General features: G+C 39.6%; 1 protein-coding gene across 3 annotated transcripts in view; it reads right to left on the reverse strand.

Moving 5' to 3' along the window:
• PCGF5 (polycomb group ring finger 5) overlaps positions 1-27,943 on the reverse strand; it is a 65,533-nt gene that overhangs the window by 32,060 nt on the left and 5,530 nt on the right. For 2 of the 3 annotated variants that reach the window (XM_071563184.1, XM_071563181.1), the window contains exons 1-2: positions 1,390-1,495; positions 722-1,031 (exon numbers count right to left, since the gene is read on the reverse strand). In XM_071563184.1, coding sequence (XP_071419285.1) covers positions 722-833 — 112 coding nt within the window. In that variant the 5' untranslated portion in view covers positions 834-1,031; positions 1,390-1,495. Of the gene's footprint in view, positions 1-721; positions 1,032-1,389; positions 1,496-27,943 lie in introns of those variants that run through there. The other variant, XM_071563182.1, reaches the window with a different exon arrangement.

A 27,943-nucleotide genomic window follows, 5' to 3' on the forward strand; every position in this document is an offset into this window, starting at 1 on the left:
GTTCAGCAGAGTTAACATACCCTCACAGAATCAGTCAGGTTGGAACAGACCACAGTGGGTCACCTGGTCCAACCTCCCTGCTCAAGCAGGGCTATGCTAGAGCACATGGCACAGGATTGCATCCTGGAAATACTCAAGATGGTTCTTGAGTATTTCCAGAGAGGGAGACCCCACAACCTCTCTGAGCAATCTGTTCCAGTGCACAATCACAATCCAGTGCATAGTATAGAAGTTCTTCCTCTTGTTCAGATGGAACTTCCTGTGCATCAGTTTCTGCCTGTTGCTACTTGTCCTAGTGCTTGGTACCACTGAGAAGAGCCTGACTCCATCTTCTCGACACCTACCCTTTAGATATTTATATACATTAATGAGGTCCCCTCTCAGTTGCCTCTTCTCAGGGTCAAAAAGGCCCATCTCCCTCAGACTTTCCTCGCAGGAGAGATTCTTGAGACCCTTGATCAACTTAGTAGCCCTCTGCTGCACCTGATCCAGGAGCTCCATGTCCCTCTTGTACTGTGGAGCACAGTACTGCACACAGTTCAAGAGGACTCAGATTGCAGACCAGTGTTTAGGAAATGCCAACAGGGACTGAATTAATTCACAGTATTTCATGTAAAAATGCAGTAAACAAATACCATCACAGCAGTTATAATAAACACATTAACGCTTCAAGAAAACATCCCTTACTAATGAGGGAATATTTTTGCAAAGTACTACTTACAGGTATGGAGGCACTCGGTCACTGTAGTTGGCTTGATAAGATAGCCTTTACAGATATAGCAGGTGATATGAGGATTGAAATCTTTCACCAAGTGCTTCCTCTGAGTAGCCATTCGTGGGGCAGGAAATGCTGGCAGAGTGCTCGGGGCTAGAGAAGCAAGCCTGAGAGGCGTCGATGCTCGCAGTTCAGGAGAGCTGTGGCACTGCTCCGTGCAACTGGACTTCTCCAGGCATTTGCTCTTAATTCCCCCGGTCTCACTGGGGCATGGCTCATAACTCCTCCTCCTGTGCCAGGTGAGTCATTTTCCTACCTGTAACACACGTGGAAAGAGAGAACTGTGTGAACCTGGCCGGACAGCGAGGATGCCCTAGAGGACCAGTGTCAGCACGAACTTGGCGGGGCACGGGGCAGTATTTACGTAACAGCAGCCCTGCGGCCAAGTGCGGGGCCGGTGGCAGGTGCGGGGGCCGCGGACCGGCCCTGCCGCCCGCCCTGCCCCGCGCGGAGGCCCCGCAGGCCTCGGCGGGCCCGGGGGGAGCTGCCCCCTGGCCGGGCCGGCCCCGCGGCCGGAGAGGGCGGCGGCGCAGCCCGGGCTTTGCGGCCGCTCTCCCGACTCCCGTCTCTCCCCTCCCGCACCTGCGGCGCCTCCCGCCCCGGCCCCGCCGTACCTGGCGCAGCCCTTCGGCCTCGGGCGGGCGCCCCGCAAAAGAGAAAGAGAAACACCGCCCTCGCTGCGAGCTCTGCCTCCTCCCGCCGGGCCGCGGCCGGTCCCGGGACGGGCGCGCAGGCGCCGCTCCCCGGCAGAGTCCGCCGCGACACGGCCCGGCCCGCGGCGGCCGCAGCCCCGAGCGGGACCCGCAGCCTCCCCGGGTGAACGCGGGAGCGGCGGCAGCGCCGCACGCACCTGACACCGCACACACCGAACGCTGGGCTGAGTTACCCAAGTCCTGAGAACACACGTGTGCTCTCCTCGAACCGGGACCAGCCAGCCAGAGAAGCGCTAAGCACGAGTGAAAGCTGCGTCCGCGGTTCAGGGCATCTGCTCTTTGCTCCCCTATTCTAAGAAATGCACCATATTACCAAGTAATTATTCAGAAAAAATAAAGCTGCCTTACTTTTTCAAAGTCATTATTTCTAGAAAATTTCTACTACACTGTTTTTAACAATAATGACAAAAACATAAGAAGACATTTCCTGTATCAGCTGCAATGCCACCACATTTCCTGTGACTGTATTAGGTCTTTGCTTTTCCATTCTACATTTTTAAATAAATACTCATTTTGCATTGCACCCCCAGTGCACTCTCCCTTTCAATCCTGGGGTAAGTGCTGCAACAGCAGAAGGCTTTAATAATTTTGGCCTGATCCTGTCATCCATTCTTACTTCTGGAATATTTACCAACCAATAGATCTCCATGTACATCAAATCAATTGCCAGTCTGAGTCAGGTGCACTAAAAACTGTTACCATTAAGGTTACAGTGCAATGATGAATGCATGACAAACCAGACATGGAGTGATTCAACAAAACATGCATAATTTTACTGATAAAACGTTCATCTTGTATAAGATTATTTCTTCACAACATAAACAAAAGATTTTTAAGCTAAAAATCTCCCCTCAACCTCCTCTTCTCCAGACTGACCCTGGATCAAGACCAGGTGAGCTCAGCCACTCCTCATATGGGGCTTCCTCAAGGCCCTTCACAATCTTCGTTGCCCTCCTTTGGACACTCTAATAGCTTAATATCTTTCTTATATGGTGGTGCACAAAACTGCCTCCTGCACTTGAGGTGAGGCTGCACCAGTGCAGAGCAGTGCAGGACAATTAGCTCCCTTGACCAGCTGGGGATGCTGTGCCTGATGCACCCCAGGACAGAGTACAGTTTAACACAGTGTTGTGTTTTAATGATTTTGGCTGTCTCTTGTTAACCATTGTTTGCATTATTATACCAAAGAGCACATACTGATGAGCCAAAGGCTAAAGAACACAGAATTCTAAACTAAACACTAAACAACAGAGAAAGAGACAACAGAGGCTATATACATCTCATGGGAATATTTTAATTAGTCACATTCTGTCAGTTTAGCAGAAGTTGACAATTGTCAGAACGAGCATGACAGCAGCCCTGCTCGAATGTAGGCTAAGTATGATACAGCATTATTAAACTTATATACGTGCATTTAAAACAAGCAACTGCAGATGCTTTTCTGGCTGTTTCAAAATGACTGCATCTGGTATGACTTGTTTTAAAAATAAACCAGATTCTAAGTGAGATTTCAAATCATACTTTATCAAGTGTCCCACTTGAAAAAAAAGAACACAACATTTTTCTAAACAAATTAGTCAGACAGGCTCATGTTTACATAGTAATGGCTACACAGTGTTCGATTCAAGCACATTAAAACTCAGTTGTGTCATTTATTATGCTGTGTAGTCCATACAGTAATACTCACACAGCAGTTATGATACCTGCAAACATACACAACTGGTATAGGTTCCCACAAGCCATACTGAAGTTCCTCTTTCAGGGCAACCAGTCCCATGCCAGGTAGGTGACAGTGTAGATGACAAATTCTTGCCTCATCTCTCCACTCGGTCCTGCTGGTACCAAGCTGTATTTATGAGATGCTGACTGAAGTGATGAAAACTGAGGCTTTCAGCACCTTTCAAGACCACAACATAAAGAGCAAATGAGAAGCAGTAAAGAAGCTCTCATTTCATTATCAGAGGAAGTAAGTCCTTTAAATACTTACTCCCACTTTATATCACGAGGAAGCAAATTATGTTAATAAATGCTTAAGAATTAATTATAATTTCAAAGGTAGTTAACTCCTAGCATTGCATACAACAGGTTTATTTAAAAATACAGGTCGAAATGAGTGATGTGAGCTTTTTCATCTACTTAAAACAGTTAAAAGGTAACAGAAGAATAGAGTTTAAATCAAATAAGGCAGTCATTTTCATATTATGAAAGAAACAGAATCAAGAAAATGAATTGAGCTCATCAGAGTAAATATATATCATGTACTAGTGACAGGAAACATGGTATGACAGAAAGGGTGATTATAGCCCTCAAATGAGTGATGAAAATACAGCTGCTCTCATTTTCTTCTGTTTCTTAAACTTTTGACTTTCTCATCAGCTGACCTGTAACTCAGCAGTTCTCAGAGTGTCCTCTAACACAGTACTTACCTTTTTTTAAAAAAACATGTCCTTTTTTACATACATGGGGTTCTAACACAATAAATAAAGACTGCTTTCTAAGTATTATCAACATTGAAGAGTAGCTCTTGAAAACTCTACAGAATTATTCGATCATTCTAATGTGAAACAGAGTAACCATTTACATTTAATATGAATAAAATGTATCTTTTAAAAGGAACAGCCAGGACACACAAGAACTTCAAGAATTTCATTAAAGCAGTTCAAACATTTTTGAAAAATACCAATGTTCAAAGTCAGTTCCCAAGTAAATTCCAAGGAGAAAATAAACACTGGTCAATAAAACCAAACCCTCAGCAACATTTGAAATGAGCGAATAAGTCTAATTCTGCAAGTAGATCCACACTGGTACAATGTGACATCCCTGTAGAGCTAAACTGGAGTCTCTTTCTAGGCAAGCCTCCAACTACCCTCCAGTTATCCTAAGAGTTACTTGTATGCTGTAGATGCAGAACTACTGGGACACACCTGAACTAGGAAACCAAAAGAAAAAAAAATCCTAATTTTCTAAATAGAAATTGTGTAGCAATCTGAACGATACTTAGAGGGAACTGTGGTATTCACCCTCACTGAGTGCAGAGTCTCTAGACATTTGATGGAAATGTCATTCTACAACTTTTAAAAACTTGAAAACTTCATAGAATTGTTTAGAGGTTGCAAGGCACCTCCTGAGATCATCCAATCCAACCCATCTGCTCAAGCAGGGTCAGATGAAGCAGGTTGCCCATGACTGTGCCCAGTAGGGTTTTGATGATCTTCACAGATAGAGCTGTACCCATTCTCTGGGCAATCTGTTCCAGTTTTAGTCACTTTCACAGTAAAAAAAAAATGTTTTCTTGTTATCAGATGAAATTTCAGGTGTTTCAATTTGTGCCCATTACCTCTTGTCCTGTCAGTGGGCACTATTAAGAACAGCTAGACTTCCTCATCTTCATTCTCTCCCACCAAGTATTTACACATGGTAAGAAGATCCCCTGAGCCTTTTTTCCCCAGCTGAGCAGTCCCGAAACCCTTGGCCTCTCCTCATGTGAACAATGCTCCAATACCTTAATCTCCTTTGTGGCCCTCTGCTAGACTTGCTTCACATCCTTGTTCTGAGAAGCCCAAACCTGGCCATAGCAACTCCATATGTCACCTCATCAGTGCTGAATAGAGAGGAAGATAAACCTCCCTCAAAATGCAGGCTACTTACTTGAATTTACTGCATATTTACTCAGGTATGAAGAAGAGATCACATATAACCAATTTGGGATCTCTTGTTTCCAGTGAAATTCCCAATCAAGTAGAACATTATCTAGAATAGAACCATACACTCATTGGGTTGGAGGGATCTCTGGATGTCATCTGCTCCAATGCCTCTGCTCAAAGCAGGTCTACCATTAAGGTTAATTCAGATTGCTCACGGCTTCAACCAAAGAAAGTCTGAATACATCCAAGGACTGCAGTTCTACAGCCTCTCTAGGCAACCTGTCTCAACCCTTGGCAACCCTCACTGTGGGTTTATTTCTTTAAGTCCAGTTGGATTTTCCTTGCTTCATCTTGTGTACTTTCTCATACATATGAATAATTTACTAATATCAAGTAAACTTAATGTCATTAACAATGTCTTTGGCATTTTCCTGAGACCATGCATTGCACTTCTTTTCTTTTTGGGCAGAGTAGTAACACTGTGTATCATTTAAACAGTATTACAATGCTCAGTGCGAAGACTGCCTTTGATTTCATAGGAAACAACAGGAACCAGTCTATTCTTATCCCCATCACTCAGTGGTGAAAATGATCAGCAATGAGGTTTTGCATTCCTACCATGAGGGTTTTTCTTCATCCCTACTAACTCTCTATAAGATGATGTATGTTAGCACATAATAGCACTTCTGGGATATATGTAGCATTTCTTTATGCTTACTCTTCTTTAATAGCCTAAAGTAGCAAAGCAGGTTGCAAAATGCCAACATCTGTATTATTAGGCCATTGACAAATACATAAACAAGACAGATGCATTCAAGATACACTTCAAGAGTAAAGTAAAATCGTGTCACAAAGTGTTCCAACTTTGTTGAACTAATTTCAAGCAAATTTTCAAAAGTAAGAGAAATTGTAAAGTAAGTTCCTACAGATTTTTCAGTACTTGGCTGCTAGTAAAGAAGAAACAATCAAGTAAATGACTCTAACAAGGGAAAGATAAGCAGATCTGTATTGTTAAACATTTCCTTGGCACACTAAAATACTGGTCAGCCATGGCACCTGTTGTCTCTTCCCAGCAAGGGAAACACAGGAAACAAGTAAGAAACAAGGTCATAGCAGTGGGAGAAGGAGACTGCCACTGCAAGGAAAAAAAAATCACAACTTTGAAATAAAATTGCCTAGAAATTGTCACAAGCATGAAGGAGACAATTTAACTTTGGATACTTGTATGCAGAGGTTGAAGTGAAAAAATACCTGGTCTAGAACATCTTATTAGCTGACCATTAAACATACTGAGTGACAATCTTGGGACCAGCTTGACATACCTCCCTGTAAGTAACAATTTTAAGAACTGTGGTTCCAATCTTCAGGGGTATTGCAAATTCAAAACCACCAATCTATTACAGCAGAATACAAACTATTCAGCTGAAAGCAGCTGTAGATTAAAAAATTAAGTGAAATTGGTATATTTTTAAAAAGGATTTTCCCTGTGTTTCCTGGATTATTTTGTCACTATTCTGTAATTTTCTTTAGAAGAACAGTTTTAATAGTCAGGATTGCATGCATCAGACAAACATTTCCAGAAACTTTCCAGAGAAAGTGAGACAAACTTTTAACTTCTAAAATATTAAGTGATCAAATTGTCTGTGCAGTTACTCTAGTGTCAGTTTGTGTGAACTGTGATCAGCTGCTGCTTTCTGGTGTTTTAAGGCACAGAACAGATACCGTAAGGCTGCCATGAAGCCAAGCTGATTCTTCACGTGAGAATGACCAAATTGACATTACTTTGGCTTTAAAGGCAAAAATTCTTTGTTATGGTATACAGCCTTGTACTATGCCACAACAATTTATTTTTTTCTTCATAGGTAATTTAATTTTGGTGATACAGTGAAGAGAGGTTTGCTTTTGAAGCATCAGATATTGCTCACAGGAAGTGATACAACAGCAGGAGGTTTACAAGAGTTGAAATCAAGATGCTTCTGTGCTTCCATTTGCCCGTGTGCTTGGTTAAAAAAACCACTGGTCTGCAGTGGAATTAGGAACTCTGGGCAACTAAAATACAGGTGGTATCCTCAATCTCTCCTGGTTTTGTCTCATGGCACACTGCAACTTCCAGGCACTTTGGTCTGCTGTGCTACATCTCCTTTAGCTTTTTTACAGGTTTTGAAAAAAATATTTTGTGGTTTGTGGTATGTTCTGTAGGCTTCAATGGAGCAGGTATTATTTCAGAGTTGCCTGTGATTGTGGGGAACCACAGGGAATGACCAAAGTAGTCTTTTACAGTCCCATGTTTTATATAAATTTCTAGCAGTTCTGTGTAAGTAGAGGAAGTAATGGTTATGCATTTTGGTAACATCTTAAAGAAGATGCATAATTAGAAAAAAATCACCTTGATTCTTAATCAGCTGCTCTCCATGCACCACAAACGTCTGCCTCTTCAGAATTTCTTTTCTGGTCTCTGGCCAAAAAAGTTTTGGTCTCTCTCACTTCTGCTGCAGAGTTTGTTAGACTGTCTCTGAATTCACTGAAATCACACCTGTGTTTCCATTTCTATTAATGTATTATCTCTAATACTTCTGAACAGCCTTAACTATTGCTATGTGATTATATGTTTCTGCTAGTTCAGTTCCCTTTTACTCTGGTCTCTGCAATAGTATCACCTGCTTATTCTGTGGCTTTTACAGAGAAAATCTGCTCTGGAATTAATGCTACTTCAAGTCTCCCTGCTACTGCACAATGGCAAAAAATCAATTAGTGACGATCAAAGCCACATCACCAGAAAAACTCCAGTGGTGTAACATGCACAGGCCAACCTGAACACAGCTGTTGGCTGCACCAGCAGGACTTTGTTTCCTCCATACGTTTTCAGGACCTGCAGGTCACAGTGTAAACACTTTGTCAATTTATGTATCCTTCCAGGGGAAAAGTATCTCCATATCAGTAGGAACATAGGTTTTGAGTTTTCTAATTGAGTCTCAAGGAAACCGACGCTTTTCCACAAGATATGCTATAATTCTATTACTCTTTTTTTAATATCCTTGTTTCTGTTAGTAATATATAGCCTTTTCCATTCTACACTGCAATTTATACATATGTGACATAAAAATATTATATATATTATATATTTTTTCATTATTTCTTCCCCTGAAATTATTGAAGCCAACTTACATGAACATATACAACAGAGCTAAACAATAACCCAAAATGTTCAAGTAGTTTTATAAGTGTCATCTTTCTATTTCCTTGAAATTGAAAGACAAATGAAAACAATGAAAACGAATGGTAAGAACCTTCCAATGACTCCCGCTAAAATTGTTACCAACAGATTTTGCTTCTTACAGTTGAAAACTGGCAGGAATATAAACCAATTTGTATCACACATGTCAAACAGCTTCACAATTATGCAATCAACTTGCACTGCAAATTAAAAACAAGACTTGTTACTAGATCTTAAGTCAAAACAAATTTAAAACTTCAATAAGCTCAGCAAAAGCATCCTCAACAAACCTACTCATGCCTCTATGATGGCAGAACCAGCAAACAAAGAGGCTTGAAAGGAAACAAAAGTAGCAAACAAATTGCCTTATATTTTACATGACAAATTAATGACATTCACAATGTCTTAGGGAGTTAACTACTCCAATCGATTTTCAACAGGACTTGTGTTTTCAGCTCTTGCAAGAATAAAACCTTTAACCTAATAACATGATGTTGGATGGACTCCATTTCATTTTTGCTGCATGGGAAGACTCATTCATGGGAACTGTCACTTTGTGAGCCCATTAAAACAGGAGCTTCATCGGAGAAAACTTAATAGATATACTTGGGAATTTAACTGTTACTTTGTAAAAGAGGGAATGTTTGCTCTGGGTAAATGAAGAGAAAATATGGAGCAGACTGAGATACTGAGCTTCACATTCTTCAACATCTTTTCTGACAGCAATTTGGTGTATATCTAAAGGTGTGCACAGCAACATGTTCCATGTGATCCAGTCCATCCAATCATATGACCACAGTCACTCTGGAATTTGACATACTCAGTTAGATAAAAAATTTTCCATAAGAGTAAGCAAAAATAGAAGTTCTTTATGTATTTTGGATATTTGTAACATTAACAGATGAGAGTCACCATAAATAGCATTTCACTGAAAGCACTACCTTGAAATACTAATAATTTTTATGCACTCTACTAATGGAAAAAGATTAAACAAAACTGATACTTTTAGTTGGTTCTTCACGTGAATAATATACTAGTTTTGGGCACAGACAAGCTCAGGATTCTAGTCAGAAGCTACTCTCAAGTGAGCAATCACTGCTTAGCCCATAACTTGGCATCAGATGCCAATTCTGCAGTGACATCAGCTTAGGAAGTTGACAGTGCTGGCTTTCCCAATCTTAGTTCCATGACTTCAGTAAATCAGAAAGGTTTGCACCAGTGGTGCCTGCATCTGACATTATCATCACTGAGGTTTCTAAAGAAAAGATGTGTAAAACAATTCTCAAGTATGCAAAATAAGGGCTTTTTTTACAGGTACAAAATCATGGCCTTCAGACTCTGCCTGCATGTGAACAGCATATTTTCAGTTTACGTGCTCAATTTAATCAGACTGAGCACAAAATCAACCAAAATATGTGAGACTGTGTTTACCATCCCCGCATCTTGAGCCTCCGTTTGTAATGCGGGGAAGTCTGGGTTCAGCATGTTGCTAATGAGATCACGTGGCTTTTAGCTGAGTAGGCTGTGGCAGTTTGGACTCCCTGTTTTTAGGCACTGGACAGAGAAGGGCTGAGTCCCTTCCAGGATACAAAGAATATTCACAATCCTACTTTTAAAAAGCTGTACTGCCTGCAGAAGCTAATTCTCACATTACTAACTTGTCCAGTCTCATCAACTAGATACAACTGTGAACTACTTTGCTAGAAAAATTCTGTAGGGAAAAAAATGTTGGTAAAAAATGTAGCTAATACTTCAGGAGATTACATGCTTTTGAGTCTAAAAGTATGAGTCCTTAAGTACACTAGTACAGGCAAAGCCCTTCTAGAGACCAAGTTTGTTGAATAAAACAAAATAATATCTGGTTTGGTGCTTAAATATCTAATGGCACTTAATGCAAACGTCTGACAAATGCACAAATTGCATCATTCTTTTAAGAATTTTGCTTTATATTTAGAAAACCAGATCTTAATTTCCCCTTCAAAAAGCTGTCATTTAGCAAGAGTCACATTCTTGCTAAATTCACTACATTCTCCTATCTATACTTAAATGGCAGGTGAACTAACTTTGTATTTCTTGATTAGGCCTGGATTGCCATTCACACTTCACTGTGCATGCCCACAGTCCATGCAGGCCTCCAGTCCTGCTCCTTAAAGTGTGTGACCATCAGCCATCATTAAGCTTGATATGCCAGTCCACGATGCAGCAACCTACATATATATGTAACAGTCACCTCCTTGTATCTTATAAAGGTGTATAAAATCAGCAGAGACCATACATCATTCTTTACTATTGTTCCATACCTCATTGTTATTTCTAATCTGTATTGCAAGAGTTTCAAACACTACAGTCACTGGCAAACACTAAGAGGTTGCACAAGATGAGATTTATCACAGATATAATAATCTCAGCTTCAGGTTGCCTTTTTTCTATGCATCAACACAGTTTAAAAACCCCAGAAACAAACGCTTTCACTCTCAACATTTTCACACTTTGTAATGAACTGAGTTCCCTGTTAAATACATTTCAAGAATGTTTTTCTGAAGTAAATTATAAACTATGCTAAAGATACACCATTTTTAACCTTTTTACATTGATATAATCTGTAGGCATTTTACTGAGGTTTTTAAGATCTGACTGTTTCCTTCAGTGCTGTATTAAGTTTAGGTTCTAGGGGCTTAAAGCTAGAAGGCTTCACCTATCAATTTACATTGCAAATCTCACTCAATTCCCTAAGCTAATATCCCTGGTAGACTTCTAAGAATAAAAGGCATAATACTCTTAAAATTATTTCCCTTTATCAGAAATGCATAGATGGGAATATCAAATTTTGACAAGGTATTTGGCTTATGAGAACTTGTTGATACATGTAACACATAGGCTGCTCCTACCACCATCCTGCTGTCTATTTAATTATTCACATTTAAATACAAGGCTTCAGTTGCCACAGATCAGTAGGAATAAAATTAAGGAGATTTAAATTTTTCCTGCTGAGAAATCTGGAATGCTGTCTAGTGTTTTATCCCATGTCTTTTAAACTTGTCAGAAACACTGGTGCCATCCAAACCCTCCATCAGTCAGGAACTAAAATATGTAGTTGGGGTCTATGCCTTCCACTAAGCAGCAACTTACTAAAACATGAGAGAAACTATTGTTACAGAATACATCAAAAAGAAATACCTTCAAACATATACTGCCAATTTACACTTTTATCTGATATATTCAAAATCTTCTTCAAAATTTTCTTCACTGCATCTGTTAGTCTCCACATTTGTACCAGTGAAGCAATACCCTTCCCCCTCCTTTTTTGTCATATATCAGTGAATAGTGTAAAAAATTCAAGAACAGTTAAAAATTCTCAAGATGAGGTACTGAAACTGCTTCCCAATAATCCTATTTTATGTTAGTACTCCTCAGTCAATAAGGACAGACTAATGAATTTCAGTACAGAGAGACTTAACAATATTCCTGAAAACTAATATTTTTGGTACAATTAACGTGGTGACAAAAGCATATAACAAAGATTGTTACAAAGAAGAGAAATGGAAAGTTTGCTGTTTTGCTGTAGATAGATTACATTCAGTCACTTTTTTGATGAAAGAAAAAGTATAGAATAGAATCATAGAATCATAGAATCGATTGGGTTGGAAAAGACCTCCAAGATCATCGAGTCCAACCCTTGGTCCAACTCTAGTCCATTTACTAGATCATGGCACTCAGCGCCACGTCCAATCTGCATTTAAAGATCTCTAGGGATGGTGAATCCACCACCTCTCCGGGCAGCCCATTCCAATGCCTGATTACTCTCTCTGTAAAAAATTTTTTTCTGATATCCAACTTAAATTTCCCCTGGCAGAGCTTAAGCCCATGCCCCCTTGTTCTATTGCTGAGTGCCTGTGAGAAGAGACCAGCCCCCACCTGGCTATAACTTCCCTTCAGGTAGTTATAGACAGTGATGAGGTCACCTCTGAGCCTCCTCTTCTCCAGGCTAAACAACCCCAGCTCCCTCAGCCTCTCCCCATAGGACTTGTGCTCCAGTCCCTTCACCAGCCTTGTTGCTCTTCTCTGGACCCGCTCCAGCACCTCAATATCCTTTCTGAACTGAGGGGCCCAGAACTGAACACAGTACTCAAGGTGTGGCCTCACCAATGCAGAGTACAGGGGAAGGATCACTTCCCTCGTCCTGCTGGCCACGCTATTTTTGATACAGGCCAGGATCCCATTGGCCTTCTTGGCCACCTGGGCACACTGTTGACTCATGTTGAGCTTCCTGTCAATTAGTACTCCAAGGTCCCTTTCTGCCTGGCTGCTCTCCAGCCACTCTGTGCCCAGCCTGTAGCACTGCAGGGGGTTGTTGTGGCCAAAGTGCAGGACCCAGCACTTGGCCTTGTTGAACTTCATCCCATTGGAATCAGCCCATCTCTCAAGTCTATCCAGATCCCTCTGCAGAGCCCTCCTGCCTTCCAGCAGGTCGACACTCCCTCCCAGCTTGGTGTCATCAGCAAATTTGCTGATGATGGACTCAATCCCCACATCTAAATCATCAATAAAGATGTTAAACAGGACTGGACCCAATACAGACCCCTGGGGAACACCACTGGTGACCGGCCGCCAGCTGGATGCAGCTCCGTTCACCAGCACTCTCTGGGCCCGACCCTCCAGCCAGCTCTTAATCCAGGAGAGGGTACACTTGTCCAAGCCATGGGCTACCAGCTTTTTCAGGAGTATATTATGGGAGACAGTATCAAAGGCCTTGCTGAAGTCCAGATAGACCACATCCACAGCCTTCCCCTCATCCACCAGGTGGGTCACCTGATCGTAGAAAGAGATCAGGTTGGTCAGACAGGACCTGCCCCTCCTAAACCCATGCTGGCTGGGTCTAATCCCTTGTCCACCCTGAAGATGCTGTGTGATTGCACTCAGGATGAACTGTTCCATAACCCTGCCAGGCACAGAGGTCAGGCTGACAGGCCTGTAGTTGCCAGGGTCCTGCTTGCAGCCCTTTTTGTGGATTGGGGTGACATTCGCCAACCTCCAATCATCTGGGACCTCCCCAGAGAGCCAGGACTGTTGGAAGATGATGGAGAGTGGTTTGGCAAGCTCTTCTGCCAGCTCCTTCATCACCCTGGGATGGATCCCATCTGGTCCCATAGACTTGTTAGGATCCAGCTTGCTCAGTAAGTCGGTCACTATTTCCTCCTGGAATACAGGAGGGTTATTCAGCTCCCTCTCCCTGTCTACCAGCTCCAGAGGCCAGTTGTCTTGAGGGCCACCTGTCTTACTGGTGAAAACTGAGGCAAAGTAGGTGTTAAGTACCTCAGCCTTCTCCTCATCTTCCCAACTATATTTCCCTCCAAGTCCAACAGAGAATGGAGGTTTTCCTTGCCCCTCTTTTTGTTATTAATGTATTTATAAAAGGACTTTTTGTTATCCCTAACTGAAATAGCCAAATTTACTTCCAATTCCACTTTTCTTTCCCTAATTTTTTTCCTGCATGACCTAGCTCTATCTGTAAATTCTTCATAAGTAGCCAGCCCTTTTTTCCATAGTCTGTAAACTTTCTTTTTATCCCTGATTTCTTGCAGAATCTCCCTATTTAACCAAGCTGGCTGTCTTCCCCTCCGGCTGGCCTTTCGGCACACTGGGACAGCCTGTTGCTGTGCATTCAAAATCTCCCTCTTAAAACATGTCCATCCCTCCTGGACCCCCTTACCTTTAAGGGTTGTTTCCCAGGGTATGCTCTGAATCAGTTCTTTGAATAGGCCAAAATCTGCTCTCCGAAAGTCCAAGGTAGAGGTTTTAATGGTGACTCTCCTTACATCCTTACATCCCTACATAGCTTCATAGTTTGTCTAGAGTCTGGGAACCCCTGTTTCAGTCCCTAGAAACATAATTTTCACTTAATAAAAAAGCCAGCATTATTAATTTTAAAGCAAATGTCCTCACTATGAACATGACCCCTTGATGTTACTATTCAAACTACTGTCACTGATGTAAACAGAAGCCAATTTAAATGGCACTTAGTGCCTAAAGAACAAAAACTTATAACTACTTACAAGAATACTCTAATTTATTTAGCATAGACAAAATGTGCTGAAGATCCCTACTTCTCTGATAAATCTCTCTTCTTGAAAGCCACAGAACACAGTAACTTTAGTCAGACAAAATGCAAATATTGACCATAAAAAGTAAAAGGTACCTGCTACTCTACCACATAATTTTCCCCCTCTGTTTTTATCATACAAAGTGCTTGAACAATCACTAAGATGATTCAAGAGATTGGAGCATCTATCATATCAGAAGAGGCTCAAAGAATGGAGGTTTTTTAGGGCCTTTCTCAGAGAGGTTCTTAGCAAAGTGTATAAATACCTGACAGGGGAAGTAAATATGGCAGAGCAAGAGAATTTTTAATATTGTCCAGTAACAGAACAAGAGGCACTGGACACAAACTGAAACACATAAATCCCATTTAAACATAAGGAAAAAAAAATCTACTGTGAGAGTAAACAAATTCTAGAATTTTTTGCTTGGCAATGTCACAGAGTCTCATCCTTCAGAACTGGTCCAGTTGACCCTGCTCTGAACAGGGGGGCTGTTTGGAATAGACAAACAGGCAATGAGGTGGACTGAAAACTGGCTGAAGTGCCAGTCTCCAAAGGTTATGATGAGCAACAAACAGTCCAGCTGGAGGTCAGTCACTACTGGAGCACCTCAAGGGTTGAGAACGGGGCTAGTACTGTGAAACATCATCATGAATGACCTCATAATGGCACAGAGTGCACACTCAGCATTTTTCAGATGATGCAAAACTGAGTGGAGGAGTTAATAACTGGGTGGTTGGGCCACCCCTCACTGGGTCAACAAAAGGCTTGAGAAATGGACTTACAGGAGTCTTAGGATGTTTAACAAAGGGAAATACAAACTCTTGTACTTGCAAGCAACAGCCTCTGCACAAGTTCATGCTGGGGACTGATGGGCTCAAAAGCAGTTTTGTAGGAGCACTTGCATGTCCTGGTGGACCTGAAATTAAACATGAGCAGGCAATGCACCATTGATGAATAGAAGGCCAACAGCCCTCACAACTACATTATGAAGAATATTACCAGAAGGTCAAAAGAGATGGAGAGTGACAAATGTAATGCTGTGTCCAGCTGTGGATTTCCCAAGGAAACAGACATGAGCATATTGGAGCAATTTCAGTGAAGGGCCACAAACATGATTGGACGATTGACATCTATCACACAAGGACAGGCGGAGAGGGCTGGGAGTGTTTAGCCTGCAGGAAAGAAGTCTCAGGGGAGAATTTAATCTCTATAAATTCTTGATCACAGATAGAGGAATGAGTAAGGAATACTGAGAAAGAGTCTTCTCAGTCGTGCCCAGTGAAAGGACAAGAGGCAATGGACATACACAGGAAAATCCATTTAAACATCAGAAGAATTTTACTGCAAGGTTGTTTGAACACTGGTATTGTTTGCCCTGAATGGTTGTAGAGCCTCCATCGTTGGAGATTTTCAAAACCAGACTAGATAAGGTCCTGAGCAATCTCCTCAAGCTGACCCTGCTGCAAGCAGGGGGAGGTGGAATAGATGACCTCCAGAGATCCATATGATTCTGGGATTCTGTGAAATACTACCCAGAATTACTCAATAGGTTTGGAATATGGTCACTACCTGCTGTTCTACGCTACCTATGAACAGAAAGTGCAAGTCATTCCAGTGGAGTCTGGACTGTATCAGAGGTGCATGCCATGGTGAATGACGGGGTCTTCTCCCATGGCCATGACACTAGCCCTCCTGAACGTGCAGATGGTTACTAAGGATACATCCAAGCATGCATAGGCTCTGTCACTTCCTTCTCTACATTTGCCTGTGGGATCCACTGTGGTGCAAACTAAACAAAAGTTCCTGTGTTTTCCTAAAAATCATTATAGATTAGTATCATATTACACAGCAGCTTTGTGTCCATTCCCATTTGTTCCGTGACAAAATAATTGTTTTGAAAAGGAAAAGCAGATCTACTCTTTAATCTAGCTAACCCACTAATAATGGAAGTGAACACATACATCAGCATAATGCAGTCACACAAGGGTCCTGGGCAAGTTGGGTCTCATTTTCTGAAACACCTGACACTGTGTTTATTGCTATTTAACAAAGCTGGTTAGATTACACTCAGTGCAAATATATCCATTCAGCTAATACACCTTCAGCTGCAGTGGAAACATACCCTTTGTGAATCCATCTGGTCTAAAAAGTCTGTGTGGAGAAAAGGATGCATTACTGAGCCTGTTTTACATAAAGAGTAAAATATTTCTAGCTGTTTCCTAATAAATTTCTGTTTCAGCCACACAAGAAAACATGTCTGCCTAGGAATTAAACCTCCAACTCTCAAATTCCAATACAATGTGTTAATCTTAGTATTACTCTTAATCGGAAAATTCATTTGACATGCATTTAAACCAGACACCTAATCTTGGAGGTGAGAGATTTTATTAAAAAAAAGCGCCATTTAACCTACATCTTGTCTCATATCGCTATTGATACCCAGTCCTGAAAATAATCAAGATATTTGCCGTTAGTTTGAGAACAGGGTTGATAACGCATTAAAAGTTTAGTCTCAAATCTTCAGCATATGGAGCCAAGTATAACATTTTGCAAGCTAAAATATTTGAAGATAAAAAGTTGGATTCTTCAGAATTTTGTACCTTATGTAGTATGTGTCTATATTTATAGATATATAATTTTATACACTTGCAACTGAAACAGAATATTGTGTTTAATTGCATTTTTGCATTCTAAGGAAATGACTGCTTAAGATGACAAAGAATCAGACCCATCAACTCATCTTTCTTTTTCATATTAACAAACATCTCATGAATGTGAATATTGCTGTTTACAGAGCCTAATCCCACACAATACCACCACGACTTCTTGAAACAAGTTATTTTTATGTCTCTGTGATGTAATTAAATACACTTTTACCTCTGCTGTGATGTAATTAAATACACTTTTACCTCTGCTGTGATGAAGAGATTGTTGGTTAGTACACATCTGATATAGTGTTTTACAGCTATATGTTACTTATTAAAAAGGAAATAAAAACGCAGAGTTAAGCTCACTTTCAAAGCAGCAGTTAATATTAACAGTCACTGAAACAGAAATACTGTCTCACTTTATATTTGCAATTAACTGAAAGTATTTTTGGTTGCAAATAGAGGCATGCTGTCACAGATTCAAGCATGCACATATACTAAACTCTGCAGTGAGGTTTAAATGTTACATCTCCATCACTGTACAGTTTGCAGCATGGTTAGAAGTGTGCTTGTAAACTGCTGTAATTCCACACATACGCAAGTACCCCAATTTTCCAGCAACTAGGAGTGACGATGTCCACCAGAGCCCACAGTGCATGGATCACTGGGAGAAATGTGTCACTCTTTCTAACTCCTGTAAGCATTCTTATGTGAGAAGATTCCAATGCATTATCGGACACAAAATGTGCTAGAAGCCTGTGGACAATCCTGTGGAAAGAGCCCACTGGTCTACTGGCCTGGTACACCTCTCAGTCCTGACACCACAAAGATTGTGTTATAATCCCAAGGGGGTTTCATTACATTTGGTTAGTTGTGATAACCACTGCACAGGCAGAAACTGCTCATATGGAATTTCCAAATTTCCATTCTTTCTTCTAGTCCCTTCCTCCCACTTCCCAAACCAAGGATGGTTAGATACTCTAAGTACCTTTTACTCTGTCTAAAATACTTCCACACTTCATAAGCACTCAAGCAAACTCTTCATAGTGGAGTCAGTGGCTGACTTCACTAATGACATGTGAGCAGACAAGAGGAAAGACGAAAGCTTTCAGGCAATATTCAGACATTGTTATGGAAACCTACTCATGAGGAATGCTAAACTGCTTACATCTCGATAGACTCTATGACAACAAAAATAACTTCTCTATTCCCAAAACAGCACTGCATGGAAACCTGCAAAACTTCCAGTAGATTCCAGCAAAAATCTCAGTTTCACTAGAGTCTAATGCCAAGTATGATCTTTCAGATCTCATTTCTCTAAAAAAGGAAAGCATTATGTTAGACAGGAGTAGGTAGAAACATAAGACATTTAGGCCAAACATTCAAAAGACTCCTGCACAATAAAATTGATATGCTAGTTTGAGAAAGTTGAGCATTACACAATGCACACAACTGTGTAAGTAGTCTGTTTTTGGCAGTAAAAGGAATGAACAGACCTAAGTACAAATTTTTTGTCCAAGACAAACATAAATTCTTATTTTTCAATTCTTTCAAGTCTTGAGCAACTTCAGTGGGACACACAAATATGTATCTTGAATATCTTTCATTTCCCTCCCAGTCTGACCTAGAAATATTTATCATCTCCCTCGCCATGAGACTTATCAAGTGTGTTCAAAGCCACCACGGTTATCTATAAAATAAATACTGTATTCTTTCTTCCTGAAAAAACATTGTTATTTAGGTGATCTCTATAGATTTTTACAGCTTAAGTCTCAAATGCTTCCTATGACATCCTGCTAAATAACTCTACTGGGCCTGACTAGGACAGAGTTAACTTTATACACAGCAGCTCACATGGTGCTGTTTTGTGAGTATCTGACCAAAATGATGCTGATAGCACACCGATGTTCTAGATATTCCTAAGCAGTGTTTGCACAGCATCAGGGCCTTTTCTCTTTCTCACTACCCACACTATGGAGATTGGAGGGTTGCAATAGGTTGGGAAAGGATGTAACACGGCAGATGATCTAAACTAATCAAAGAGAGATTCCATGACATACAAGGCCATGGTGAGCCATACTAAGGGAAAAAGGGGAGTTTAGGGAAGTTAGCTGCCTTTGCTTGGCCAGTGGCTGGCCATCAGTCTGCTGGTGGGAGGTAGACTGTGATTGCCTTCCTTTCTGTCATCTTCCATCTATCCTTCACTTTATAAACTTTTAAATTTTCTTTTAATCTGAACCCTCTAATTTTCTTACTTTCACTCTTAACCTCACTCCACAGGGACTTGGGGTTGAGTGAGTGAGCAGTTTGTGGTGCTTAGCTGCCTATTGGGCTTAACCCACAACAATAACACAATCAATAAAATTAGTAATTTATAACCTTTCTGTTGTGTTGTCCATTGATGTATGAGTAGGTATTGAAGGTTTATGCACCCTTGTGATGTGACTAAACCTGTATTTGCATTACAAGCAGATCTATGCTGTCCCATTTCTCCATGGCCAAACGCAGATGCGCATTGTGTGACATGACCAACATGATGGAAAGATTGTGGGAGGGAGCTGAGTGCCAGATGAAGTACTTACCCAGGCAGTATTCAACTCAATCTCAGGTTTGCCTATAGGCCAATCAGCATAAACAGTGTAATTCTGTATAACACTATGTATTGGTTATGTGTTGTCAACATAAATACTTTCAACATGCTTGCCCCAAAATAAACACAAAAATTCTACCAAAACATGGCTGTGTAGTGCACAAGCTTCTCTCCCCTGGGAGAAGATGTATATGAAAAGTGTGACAGATATTAGGCACCCTGTTGACTACACTGCTAGAAGAAGTTTCATTTGTATGGCAATAAATACATTGTAAGGAGCCATACAGATTAATGGCATGATCTCATAACAGACAGATATTTATATTAAGTTATTGAACATTTTTTTAGACTGGGAATATAGTAGATGCAAATGTTAGCCTTTTGGGTGTTGTCTCACTGATACTTGTTACTTTTACTGCATTCATAGTAAGGCACCATTTTTATTACTGAATATCCTTTATACCCTCTCAATATTAAAAAGCTGTGTTACACTAACAATAAAAAAAACCCACTTAGCAGTAGATTTTCATACATAATTTTTATGGGTAAAATAGGAATCAAAATGTACAGGCTATATAAGTTAGAAGTCACTGCAAGCAATTTTCACTATTGACTTTAAGAGGATTGGAACCTGTGGCTTTTGACTCTTAAAATAAACACTGCATCACTGTCACACATGAAAAGTACTATGAACACTCAGGAACTGCAGAACTAGTTTAATCTACTCCTTAAAGCAAACTGAGAATCTCCTAAAGGGGCTTAAAGATTACTGTACATCCAAAGCAAAGCTCTGTCTTGCATACCACTGAAATATAATACAAAGATGGCTTAAAGAATGTGGTTATTAACACGGATGTTTATCGATCATAACAAAATATTTATTTTCTATCAGTGGTATGAAGAAAATCTGCCACAATGAAGAGAAGCCTGAAAGATAAGAATCCTGGCTTCTTAAGATTCCTAAGCATCAGTTAGTTCTATTTGAGCAACATACACCCCTGTGTTACTTTGAGGAAGCTGGGCATACACTTCCACACAGTATTTATTTTCTCTAGCCTTATTATTTGAAAAATAAATACAAGACATTCACTCAAGTCTGACTTTCTACTTTCTGAAAGAACTCTTCTGAAACGCTGATCTTGGACCATTCTGTACCTTAGCTAGTTTGTTTTTATTAATTGTTAAAACAACACATCTTTTCTACATTTATTTTTAAAGAACATAAAAATATAAATGGAGAAGGGTTTAATACAGAAAAAATAGGGAACAGTATTTTTACAGAAAACTAAATGGCCAAGCAGATGTCTAACCTACTTTGAGACCAACATGTTATGCAAATACAGTACATAGCTCTCCCTTATATCCAAGGGCTGTCTTTTGCAGAGCTACAGGGATAGCTGCTGCTTTATTTTCCAAATACTTTTTAAATACTACCCACCACAAGGGAAGATAAAAGATCATTTAGAATTTATATATACTTATATTAATTTTCTCATGAAGTTCAACAGACTATTTTGACTAATTATCCTTCTTAATTTTCTAGTGCTGAGTAATCTACAACTACCATTAGTAGTTCCAATTAATAATAAAACAAATATAAATCCTGAATAGTAGTCTTAATTAGTCTGGGTTTTATTACCTCATTTGCTAAGCTACAGTAATTTGATTTTCTTTTAATCATCAAGACTGAATAATCTGGTTTTGAATACCACTTACTTTATCTCAAACGTTTCCCTGTAGTTTACCAAAGAAAATATTAAGAGATGGATTGATTACTGTCTGGAAGTGCCACCTTAGCTTTACTTTTACTAAGCTGTGCCCCCAGTCATTCATGATAAAGCATGTGGCTCAAGCACTTTATCATTCTTTTAGGTCTTCTATATACCCCTTTCAAGTTTTCTGCATCCTTGAAGTGCAATTGCCAGACCCAAGTTCAGTGATCACAGCATTAACAACCACTGAATAAATGTAATTCAACAACTGCTTGATATTCCCCTTGCCCATTCATCTAAGACTACCTCCATTCTTTTGTCTCCTCTTGACACTGGCAGCTGATTATACCATGACCCTTCAAAACTCCTTTAGAAGTCTGTGCTTTGTGAGGAAAGAATAAGGCTCTGTAAATAGAACCTACAAATAGTTTCTACATAGTGATTTCTCTCTTGCTATTTATCCTATTCTTCTATTTTATTATGTCAGGTCTTAGATCTGGAACATGCCCATGAAAGTGTGTGAGATTTCTATTTGAACTCATCTAATATCAGGGAGTTTAATTACACGCATATAGAATATATAAATTTTAGAATTACTCCCATTTTTCTGTGTTTTGTTGTGCTGTTTCTGTCATGAACAACTCAACACTACAGAATTACTTCTGCAGTTTTAAGCGAGGAAAGAGTTGGTAGGGTATGAATGCCCAGCACCCTCCCATGCATTCTTTGGCTTCCATCTCCTTTGTGATGCTTTTCTGATTCACAATTAAGCTGACTCCAGTCTAAAATTTTAATCAAATGTCTATTGGAGGGCAATCATGATTATATTACTTTAAGAAAATTGCCACATTATATCTCTATTTAATTTCTACCGATGCACTAGTTCTTACTCATGGTTTTGTGTCATCTTGCTAAACTACTTTTATAATGAGTTTCTCCCCTCCCTGGTCCCTGTCCTTTCTTCTGGTCACCCCAAACACAATTAACAAACTTCCAGTGGCAGTGCTTCACATGAGCTGAAGTTGGCCCTTAGCAAACAGTGAGATCACAGCTTGAATTTCAGGTGTTTTTATAACAGCACCCAGGACATGGGCCTAGAGAACATACATGGAGACCTTCCAGTCTTCTGTCTTGCACTTACAAAGAGAAAGCTTTTGAAATTGTACCAGTAAGTTCATCTACAGAACATTAAAAATAATCAAGCCATTTCTCTAGGATTAGGTGACTGATTCCAGGCAGTCAACTTGCAATGCAAGTATACCTGGTTTTCACCTGACAAGTTTCTACACAGCATAATTCTAGAAATAATTAATAGTAAAAACCCCACAATTTTAGAGCTACAGAAGTGAGAAAAGAGCATTTAAGGTTTTCTAAATTTATATAAAATTTATTGGGTTTTAACCATTTGATTTTAAATGAAAGACCTTTATTATTGCTTTGTGCAAATTCATAGGTTTAGGTTTAGAATTTCTGTAATAAGTAAAAGGATTCAAATTGTGGGCCCTTAAATTAGCAGGAATGTTTGTCAGTGCCTTGAGTGGAAATACAGTCTAAAACAGAACAAAGTATTCTCCAGGTGAATACTGATACAACATTATTTAAATGCAGGGACTATTTCAGCCTCTTCAGTGTTAAGAAAATGAATTGCCTTTTGATTTTATATTATGGAGATTGAAGAATGCATCTCAACAATATTTACAACAGGTTACAATATACAATATTTACAAATGGGTTTCCTTCCTACATCTTAGGAAAGTAAAAAAAATAATCACACTCAAAACATTTTTATCAACGGTAAAAAATCAGGCATTAGAAAGTTGACCCGACTCCATAACCAGTTTTCATAAAAAAGGAAGTGTCTTACACGTGAGACACTTAAACACTTGGTTAAAGCATGAATATCTTAGGCTACCATGTACAACCAAGTAGAAACTATGCTAGTTTGAAGCCATTTAAACAGTTTTCTAGCAAGAAGTAATCTTTGCCTGGTTAGCACAGGCACAGTGGAACTGTTTTACATGCTACACTCTATGCTAAGTGAGGCTTGTCTTCCAGAGCAGACAGTGACCTGAATTCCAAGGAAAATATTTAGAATTTCATACCAGAACCTGTACTCTAGATTTTTCTCAACAATCCTTCCGTGATTTCAGTGTACACAAGTTTCTTCTTATTCCAGAATTTATCTTCTACCTGGAGTTTTGACCAGTTCCTTGTGTTTGTGAGAAAAGCAGGAACATGCAAAAAAAACCCCCAAAACAAACGGATAATGAAAAAATAAACCTCTGAATATGAAACCCTGCCAACTCAGAAGTGTTGCAGAGAACATCACAAGCACAAGACCCAAAACCAAAAGACTGCAAACATATGTTTACATAACAGCAACTCCAGCCCCCCCTGAAATATTTTCATCACCTACTTGCTTACAGGAAAACAACTTTGAAAGACATTAATCCCAGTAATGTCTGGTGCAGGTAATTGCAGTGCAGATGACTCCTGCAAGGACCTCCTAAGTATGAAGGTACTTCAAACTGGCATCCTGCAAAGATCTGATCTACTGCCTTCCTCTAGAGAAGGAATGCAGCCTAAACATCTTTAGCTACATAGCTTTAGCTAAATGAGAACACTAACTTTTATACCTATGCATTCCCAAAATACAGAATTCTACTCCAGTCACTATCACTCCCTGCAGTCTGAGTTGTCAGCAGTTTGACTTCTGCACCTGCCACCAGTACAAATAAACAGAGTCAACACCAAACCAGAAAGCACTGAAGTGCAGGGAGGTTCTTCGCTTGTTCTCTCAGCTGTTTGTAGCGAGCACAGGAAAGAGGTGGCACAGGAAGTTTGCTCCTACTGGGTTTGGACCACCTACCCTTCCCTGAGCAGGGGGCCCTTCCAGATCACCCAACATTCATCTTCACATCATCCTGTGCTCAGATCCTCCAAATAGTTTTCTGGCTTCCTTTACCCACTGATACTTGCAAACAGAAGCCACTTGCAACCCTCCCTGCTTTGCAGAGCAGCCACTTCTTTCTCCTCCACGATGCCTGTACCTCTAACAGGCCGAGCAGAGCAGATCTCCTGCTAATACTTCTGCCCTAGGGCACACTGGGATTCAAGGAAGAACAATGAAAGAGAAACTTCTACTCACTGACTGGGCTGCAGATACTGTCTTTGGAAAATGTCACTAATAGACTCTCACCAACCTTGTCTAAGAATATACACAAACTTAGATTTTTTTTTTTCTTCAGAGGCTTATAAGATCAAACACTGCTCTATTTTCACAGGAAAAATACATTCACAATACAAGGGCAATAATTAAGTCAAATCTGAGATTCTGGCTTAATAAAAAGGTTACCAAAGAAATTCTTCAACTGGGCAAAATGACTTTTCCCTTATCTTGTTCTTAGAAATATTTAATAACTGACAATTTTATAAACAATTCAAGGCAACGTCTATGATAACTTAACTATGGCAAGTACAAGGAGTACTTTTGGTTAGGCTTTCCTCTATTTACAGTCATGTTCAATACATGCATAAAGTCATACAGATAAACTGAAGCTTAAGTTACAGCAGTTTTCATCAGCTAAACATTCTAAGATATACATTTATTTTTATGGATACTATCGTGGATTCATGAGACCAAAGACACTGCCTTTGAAAATATACAGTAAAAATTACATGGCTAGCTATTGTTGCTTGTAGGAAATTTCAGTCAGCACAATTGCCTGTCAATGTTATCACAAATTAATGCCCCATACCAAAAGATGGAAACTATAAATCCAAAAGTCCAGTGTTTGGCAGACCTTTGCAAATGTTCTTTATAAATCAGAGGTGCTTGAGAACTCTAGGTATAGATAGGACAGCTTGATGGAGGGAGCAGGGAGGGTTCTCCACTGCCAAGAAAGAAGTCAGATGGAGAGTTTGTACCAAGCAGTCCAGAATCAGCAAACATCAAACTTGCTTCAGCAACCCTTGTCCATGTGACCCACACAAGGGCAGCAGCCTAGGAAGTATCCAAGAAAGAACAGAGATTACCTTAAATAAAGAACTGTTTTCTTAATGCAAACTGTTCTATTTATGCTATTCTGTCAATGTAATTGCACACATATTACCAAGACTTCTAGTGGCAGAATGAAGCTCTTCACTCACACTCCTGATCACCAAGTCAAATGTGGAAATGGGTATTCATACACCTTCTAAGTACCAAAAATAACTGCCTTCACTGGAGATATTGTCTCTACTGCACGGGGACACCCCAGCTAAAGCCTTCAGTGTTTTTCTGGTAAAGATCTTCCCATGATGGAGCATTCCCTCACAAGTTCTACCCATAGTAATATCCCCTTTGTTTTACAGGTGATAACACTTTTCCTCAAATTAGCTATTTAATTGCTATAATTGATATAAACTTACAGCAACTATTCCAAATTCATCCTAAGTCTACCATTAGCTGAAGAGCAGAGCTGATCTAATGGACCAGGTGTACAAAAAGAAGGAAAGCACTGGAGCTTGTTGATCCACCTGCAAGTCCATTTAATATACACGAGACCAGCAGAAAATTTGTTTTTTAGTAGTTGCTCATTGGTTTAGTTAAACCTAATTTATTTGGGGATTTAATGACTGCCAGGGCTCAGACAGTGTAAGACATAGTAGCAGCACTTTCCTTGTTCCTTGTGGCTGTAAATGTCTTCTGAAACCGCATCCCTAGTTCACAGTTTGCTGCTATTGTTCGAAAACTGAGGAAGGGTTTATACGCCCAAAAGTTTCTGTGTTTTCCCTATTGAAAAGCTCCTCTGTTACAAGTCTGTCATTGGTTTCATTCAAACTGAAAAAGCTTCCCTGCAATTAGTGGTAATTTTGAATTGCAGACTAATCCCATGTAAATTTATGTCCTAAATTTTCAGCAACCAATGCACAAGAGCTACACATTGATAGTAGATTTTAAGCACTAACCTGTGTGAGGCACCGTCACTGAGTAGATTACTTCAAATAAATCCATTTGTATTCTGTGATCACACAAAAAACCTCCCCACTTGCACTTTTGGTAAATATGTATTTGGGATGAAAGCATAAAAATTTACTTTATCTATGATATATCAAAAGAGTTAAGATGGAAAGCTGAAAAATATTGGTTTGATTAAACAGCTCTTCAAAATCACTTTTTATGCAGTGAAATTCTACAGCCAAAATCAACTAACAATACTTACTCAAAACATCATTTATATCATATAAAGGATCTTTTGTCTCTGCAGCTAGTACTGATGATTCTTCAAAAAATAAACAACAATTTTATAAAACTATGAAAGAAACATCTTTAACTTCATTCAATCCACACATTGGCTATTTAAGAAATGATCTTTCATCTGAAAAAAGAACTGTGCTTTAATTATTAAATTAATCAAAAGCCTAGTTTTTTCCATATTCCATTCTTCTTGAGGAAGGAAATAAATGTAATTACATTTGCTTTAATCAGTGGTGACACTCCTCAAAGAATCACTCAAGATTTTTATCTCAAGATCAACTACTTTTCTTTGTGGCAGAGAGCCCTTCTCTGGCTGTGAGATCTGATCAGTAGTAACTAGCACTGAAATCTATCTTCAGAATATTTAGATTTTGGATTCCCTTACTGTGCTTTGTTTGTACACAAAGATTTTAATAGATGTAACAAAATGCAAAAAGTCATCTGAAAAATTCTATCTAAGAAATTCTATGTGAACAGATAATCGTGGCACGTTTTGCATCTCAAAGAAAAGTTTCTCTTTTGGGAACTTTGAACAAATGTTGGAATAATAAACAGAGTTTCCAATCCAAATGAAAATAAGGCAATAATATTCTACCAGTATTGGTAAAAGAAAGAACCAGAACTAGGAAGTACAATGCAAAGTCTTTTGCTATTAAGAGGAACTTTCTGTCTTCTATGTAGAGCTTCAGATTCAGGAAGTCAGTTACCCTGTTACACGTCACATCATCAGCTTTACCTTGTTTTACTGCATCAGCAACTACACCAGGGAGGCTCAGTGTTGAGTCTGCGAGGGAGAGCTGCTTTTATGAATCAAGTCCTGCTGGCCAGCAGCACCATCATTGTACTGACAAAGCTAAAAGAGTAATTATGACCATACCAGTAATTTCAACCTGCAGAATCTTCCTTTCTGCAACATAAATTCACAGACTATGAAAAATACAGTGATTAGGAGAATGTCAAGACTGTAAATGGACACTGTTCCCTAACAGGAACTTTTTCATGTGTCAGAATACTCAGTAAAAGCTACAGAACTACTGGGGCAGAATACACATTTTACAGCCCATATTCCTGTCTTCCATTATTTGGGGTTTTTTTAATAAAAGCTCTTATTTACACAGATTATCCTAATTTTAAAATTACTGAAAACAAGTGAATTGTCTACAGGCAGATGACAACGTAAGAGTTAATCCAAGTGTGTTTTCATACATCCACACTATCTGTCTAGGATTTTTAAAGATGTAAATGTTAATGCATATTAAAATGTTTTATTTCATAGTTCTAAAGAAAAATCTTGGATTTTCTACTTT

Source organism: Pithys albifrons, chromosome 9 (genome assembly GCF_047495875.1).
Source record: "Pithys albifrons albifrons isolate INPA30051 chromosome 9, PitAlb_v1, whole genome shotgun sequence".
In the NCBI taxonomy this organism is placed as follows: domain Eukaryota; kingdom Metazoa; phylum Chordata; class Aves; order Passeriformes; family Thamnophilidae; genus Pithys; species Pithys albifrons.